Source organism: Sapajus apella, unplaced genomic scaffold, assembly GCF_009761245.1.
Source record: "Sapajus apella isolate SASKATOON/1434 unplaced genomic scaffold, GSC_monkey_1.0 scaffold83, whole genome shotgun sequence".
Lineage (NCBI taxonomy): Eukaryota > Metazoa > Chordata > Mammalia > Primates > Cebidae > Sapajus > Sapajus apella.
Window position 1 is genome coordinate 2966801 of NW_022437023.1, and position 6553 is coordinate 2973353.

General features: G+C 44.5%; 1 protein-coding gene across 3 annotated transcripts in view; it reads right to left on the reverse strand.

Moving 5' to 3' along the window:
- Nucleotides 1-225: 225 nt before the first annotated feature.
- FKBP5 (FKBP prolyl isomerase 5) overlaps nucleotides 226-6553 on the reverse strand; it is a 159155-nt gene continuing 152827 nt past the window's right edge. For all 3 annotated transcript variants that reach the window (XM_032253533.1, XM_032253531.1, XM_032253532.1), the window contains 2 exons: nucleotides 3622-3861; nucleotides 226-2561 (listed from right to left, as the gene is read on the reverse strand). In XM_032253533.1, coding sequence (XP_032109424.1) covers nucleotides 2454-2561; nucleotides 3622-3861 — 348 coding nt within the window. In that variant the 3' untranslated portion in view covers nucleotides 226-2453. The remainder of the gene's footprint in view (nucleotides 2562-3621; nucleotides 3862-6553) is intronic.

Here is a 6553-nt window from a genome sequence, read left to right on the forward strand (position 1 = left end):
TAGAGACAGGGTTTCACCATGTTGGCCAGGCTGGTCTCCAACTCCTGACCTCAGGTGATGTACCTGCCTTGGCCTGCCAAAGTGCTGGGACTACAGGTGTGAGCCACTGCCCCTGACCTCTGATGTCTGATTTCTTCAAGTTGGGCCCCACCATCGTTTTTTAACCAATATAGCTTTCTCTGAAAATCATTTAAGCAAAAACCAAAAACAATGAGAAGTCACTTTTTTTTTTTTGATTTATTTAAAGAACACACAAAAAGGTGCATCTAAATGATTTTTTTTTTAAAAAAACAATGTTTTTAATTCATCATATGCTGACTCAGCAATCCATATGCAGCCTAAAAGGTGGTTGAGAGATGTCTGTGGACTTCTACACAAATTGTTTAAGATTACTGAATTTGATACAAGAATACTCGAAGTGCCTTCTTGAGTGGTAATGGGCGCCCTGCAGTTATTTGCTTGGAACCACTCACATACCCTCCCCCGCCCCCACCCTTGCCAGTTCCCCCTGGTGAACCATAATACACACGTGGGAGACAGCTGGCATCATGTGAGTCTTGGAATAGCTTTCTTGTTATCTGCAAAAAGTCAGGTGGCCTTTTTAGTATCAAATTTCCATCTTGGCCTTACTGGAACCATGCTCTACAGAGCTTTCCAAACAGTTCAGCAAGGAAGCAAAATCAACTTTTGCTCTTCATATTTCCTAGGTGAGACTGGGGCTTTTGAAAGAAATATTTCATAAAAAAGGCAACAGCATAAATGAGAAATTAGAGGGATTTTAGTTGTTAAAGGAAAAAACTCACAACCTGGTTCCCTTTGTTCCATGGAGAAGAAAACTACTATAAAAGGGAAATAATTTGATTTTTAGGTTTTAAGAGGGCCCTAATCAAATAAAAGTCTTTTGATAAAACCACCATAAAAATAAAAATGAAAATATAACTGCCAGTGTTTTTTAGGATTTAAAAAAGTGAGATGTTCCAGAGTCAAGCGAATGGTTCCCTGGGTTGCCAAATGCATTCCCGTTAAGTGTTTCTTAGGCTGAGGGAATAGAGAGCCATGCTCAGTCTGTTTACCCGTAAGGACTAAAATTCAACTACATGTACACATTATTTTAAGACTTGCCCTAGTTCAATGCTTAGCTCAAGTACTGGAGATTTAGGCTACTGGCTGTACCTGCAGGGAAGCTATCTTCAACTCTCTCAACTCTCGCCAGAACAGAGAAGCTTGCTAGAGCAGGAAAAGCGAGCAACTGTGTCGAACCTGCAGGTGAAACCCCTAATGCAGAAGAGCAACTACTTACTTGCCAAGCCTACAGATTTTGTGTTTAAAAATTAAGCTTAGTATTAAAAAGTCAAAAATTTTTTGCATGAATGATAGAGGAGTGTAAATAAAGTTCCATAAACCAGGATACATATGCTTATGAGCCAGTCATTTTAAAAAGACAAAAAAAGCTGCATGGATCCTAAACGGATATGTAAATAGATCCACTCCAGGTCAAAAATATTGTAAGAGCACGCCTTAAATTCTTAATATCAAGGATTAGAATGAAACAAGAAGCTAAACAGTAGCTAGTGCTGGCAGGAAGTACTGTGTACTGAATATTATTTCCTAAAAGGAATAAAGAAGGGGAGAAAAAGCACAATTCTGATTGCTCTTTTCACATTTCAGTATCTCAGAATTTCATCCAAAATAGGAAAAGCTAATCCAGAAACTCCTGTCTGCTCATTATCATTGGTGAAGGGTGTTTTAGGAATGACAGGATTACTCCCCCAGGGACAGGCTGTGTGCGTAGAAACCCACTGAGTAGGAGGCTGGCCGAGGAGAGGGACTTTGGGAGGTGGCTAAGGCAGCAAGCAAGTGGCCTCTGAGGTTCTGGCTTTCACGTCTGTGACACTGCTGTGGAACTGGGGAGACAGGAGACCCCTCTACTGTGGGTTCTGTTGGTTAAAAATGCAACAGACTGCATTTTCAGCACTTCAGTCATTTAAAAAACAAAACCTCATGCTCCTTCCCCTACCCCACCCACCTGTGGGAAAGGAGAAATTCAAGAAGCATTTTTTTTTTTAAAGGTTTCTGCAGTGCTATGAAAGGTCAAAGGTAAAGCCTAACAGTCCCATGTGGTTAGGATGTTCTTGAGGGACCCTGAATTGGATACTGAAGGCTGACAGAAACTGAAATGAGCTGGACTGAAGCTGCTGCCTCCCTCCCTCCACACCACAGTCATTTCTGTTTTGTTCCACCTGGAGTGGTCCCATGCCACCCTTCAGTGAACCCTCCGGGCAGCAGCAGGGGGCTGTTTTTGGGAAGCTACTGGTTTTGTTTTGCCATTTGCTTCCAGAATCACATAGACTATAACAAACTTGACATTAAACACTGTTCAGTCCTGAGTTGGGGGAAAGCCCAGTGAGGAGGGGAGCCGAGTTCATTAGGACCCTTTCCTCCTTGGCGTGGCGTCATACGTGGCCTTCAGGTTTCTCTTCTTCCGCTGCATGACTGACTGTTAATTTTTCATTAGTCACCCCTTCTGAAGTCTTCTTGCTCATTGCTTTATTGGCCTCTTCCTAAGAAAGAAATAAGCAATCAAGAAGGTTAGAGGAAAAAGAAGTGAAGTAATTCCTGACTCCTCCAGACTGTTTATCAGGTCCCAAACATGAGAGTATTGCAGTGATTTTCTCTATGTTATCTAGATGGATAGGTCAGGGCTATGCTACAAGAGTTAGAGTGGGAGCTCCACCTTTCTTTGGTGTAAATGACCAGCTTGACCCATAGAACAGCTGTGGGATAATGAAGTCTGGGCATTCATGGAGACTGGGATGGGACCAGAGTACCAACTATGCTGTAGGACATATGTCTCTCTAGGCAGACCTCTTCTGCCACATTTGCCAGGCTGGCTGCTGACCCTCAAGATAATGGGCATGATGGTGGGGCTCCCGTAACTCCCCATTTCCTGGGAAAGTTGGAAGTCTTAATGAGGAAGTATTACTTGAAAAAAAATCCTGATGGGTTTACAATTTTTCAAAAATGACAAAAGGGTTGGGCATAGTGGCTCATGTCTATATTCCCAGCACTTTGGGAGACCAAGGCAGGAGGATCCTTTGAAGCCAGGGGTTCGAGGCCAGCCTGGGCAACAAAGTGAAACCCTATCTTTACAAAAAATAAAAAAAAATTAGCTGGGTGTGGTGGTGTGTGCTTGTAGTCCCAGCTACTCAGGAGGCTGGGGTGGAAGGATCACTTGAGCCAGGGAAGTTGAGGCTGCAGTGAGCCATGATAGCACCACTGCACTCCATTCTGGGTGACAGAGTGAGACACTAACTCTGGGTGGGAAAAAGGTTGGTGCAAAACTGTTTTTGCCATTGAAAGTAATGGCAATTACTTCTGAATCAATCTAATACAGCTAAAGGGAATTTAGTTCTCTCATCTTTCACAACTTGTGCCTTGAGTGAGTGGAACTGCTGAACTGCCCTACTCAACCTTTGGATCCAAAGCAGCTCGGCCTCAGATCAGATTGGAAATCGTTTTCCCTACTCTTGAGCCTCTTGGGTTAACTGTTCCTGTCCCCTAAAATCAAAGGGGCACAGTCAGGCTCTTGATACAACTGTAGTCAGTGGGCTCTGCACACACCTTGGCATCCTGCTCTGCAAACTTCTTGAACATGTTGGCGTATGTCCTGCGGTCCCGCTCGTTGTGCTCCTTGGCCTTTTTCTGGCACATGAAGATCTGCAGTCTTGCAGCCTTGTTCTGGGGGTTTACTTCCAACACTTTCTCAAAGTCACCCTTGGCTGACTCAAACTCGTTCATGAGCAGCTGGGCTTCACCTCTCCTATACAAGCCTTTCTCATTGGCGCTGTCCAGTCCAAGGGCCTAGGAACAGACAGCATATATTTCAGAAAGGATGAATTTTTTTTTTTTTGCCCTTGAGACAGAGTTTTGCTCTTGTTACCCAGGCTGGAGTGCAATGGCACGATCTCGGCTCACCGCAACCTCCGCCTCCTGGGTTCAGGCAATTCTCCTGCCTCAGCCTCCAGGCTGGAGTGCAATGGCGCGATCTCGGCTCACCGCAACCTCCACCTCCTGGGTTCAGGCAATTCTCCTGCCTCAGCCTCCTGAGTAGCTGGGATTACAGGCACGCGCCACCATGCCCAGCTAATTTTTTGTATTTTTAGTAGAGATGGGGTTTCACCATGTTGACCAGGATGGTCTCGATCTCTTTACCTCGTGATCCACCCACCTCGGCCTCCCAAAGTGCTGGGATTACAGGCTTGAGCCACTGCGCCCGGCCGAATTTTAAAATTCAGTAAACAGTTTACCAAAGCTCTCTTGCCAAAGGAGATGGAAACAGTGTATTTAAAAAATGGGGCTCAAGATAATTATCTACTACTGATCAAAATTTACTACCCAAGTTATTTTCTGCATGTAATGCAATTTCCAGGAAGATCTCAAGGGGATTTGAGAGGGGCTCTTGAGAAGTTCATTTTAAAGTTCCTTGGAACAAGTAAGTGCCCAAGAATGGCTGAAAAAAAAAAAAAAAAAAAAAAAAAAAAAGAGGAAGAAATGAGGCACTTGTTCTACCTGAAAAAAAGACATACTATAAAACTGCTGAAATTAAGACAGTTTGGTTACTAGTATGTGGACAAACAGCTCAGTGGGACAGAATGAATCACTCCGAAACAGTCATGTGTCTGCATATAAAAACATTTGAAAACAACGAAGGTGGTATGTGAATTAGTGCAGAGTTAACTCTAAAATAAACGGGGCCAGGATGGCAGCTATCCACATAGAAAGTAAAAGTTAAGGCCGGGTGCAGCGGCTCACGCTTGTAATCTCAACACTTTGGGAGGCTGAGGTGGGTGGATCACCTGAGATCAGGAGTTCGAGACTAGCCTGGCCAACATGGCAAAACCCCATCTCTACTAAAAATACAAAAATTAGCCAGGTGGGCTGCCTGTAATCCCAGCTACTTGGGAGGCTGAGGCAGGAGAATCCCGGGAGGCGGAGGTTGCAGTGAGACAAGATCATGCCAATGCACTCTAGCCTGGGTGACAGAGTGAGACTGTGTCTCCAAAAAGAAAAAAAAAGTTAAATTCTTACCTCACATTATAAAAACAAAAATAAATTCTAGATCATATTTACATGTAAAAAACAAAATGTATCAATTATTTTTTATTTTAAAATACTTTAATTTTTTTTTTGAGGCAGGGTTTCACTCTGTCACCCAGGCTGGAGGGCGGTGGCTCAATCACAGCTCACTTCAGCCTCCATCTCTTGGGCTCAAGCAGTCCTCTCCCCTCAGCCTCTGAAAGCCCTGGGGTTACAGGCCACAGGTGTAAACCACTGTTTCTGGCCTCAGTTATTATTATTATTTTTTCCTTTTTTAAGGGAAGGGGAGGGGAGCCTCAGTTATTTTTATAATCTTGGTGTAGGGAAGTCTTTTCTAACTAGAAAGAATACAAATTTGATGAAATAAACATTAAAACCTTCTTTTAAAGAGAAAGATATAAAGGCCGGGCGCGGTGGCTCAAGCCTGTAATCCCAGCACTTTGGGAGGCCGAGGCGGGTGGATCACGAGGTCAAGAGATCGAGACCATCCTGGTCAACATGGTGAAACCCCGTCTCTACTAAAAATACAAAAAATTAGCTGGGCATGGTGGTGTGTGCCTGTAATCCCAGCTACTCAGGAGGCTGAGGCAGGAGAATTGCCTGAACCCAGGAGGCAGAGGTTGCGGTGAGCCGAGATCGCGCCATTGCACTCCAGCCTGGGTAACAAGAGCGAAACTCCGTCTCAAAAAAAAAAAAAGAGAAAGATATAATCAACAAAGTTAAAATAAAATTGCTGAGGTGTGATGGCTGACGCCTGTAATCCCAGCACTTTGGGAAGCCAAGGCTGGCAAATCGCCTGATGTCAGATGTTTGAGACCTGCCAGACCAACATGGTGAAACCTCGTCTCTACTAAAAATACAAAAATTAGGAGGGCGTGGTGGGAGGTGCCTGTGGTCCCATCTACTTGGGAGGCTGAGGCAGGAGAATCGTTTGAACCCGGGAGGTGGAGGTTGCAGGGAGCCGAGACCAAACCACTGCACTCCAACCTGGATAACAGATGCTGTCTCAAAAAAAAGAAAGAAAATAAGGAGAACAGGCTTCCTACTGCCAAAGAAAGGGTTAATAGTGATGCCGTATGAGTACTTCTGTCAATAGAAGACAAATAATCTAGTTAAGGCTGTGCTGGGTGTGGTACCTCACAGCTTGAATCCCAGCTCTTTGGGAGACCCCCATCTTTACAAAAATAAATTTAAAAATTAGCAGCATGTGGTGGCATGCACTTGTAGTCCCAGCTACTCAGGAGGCTGAGGTGGGAGGATGGCTTGGGCCTGGGAGTTTGAGGCTGTAGTGTACTACAATCATGCCTATGAATAGCCACTGCACCCCAGCCTGGGCAAAATAGCAATACCTTGTCTCTCAAAACACACACACACACACACACACACACACACACACACACACACACACACACTCTCTCTCTCTCTCTCTCTCTCTCTCTCTCTCTCTCTCTCTCTC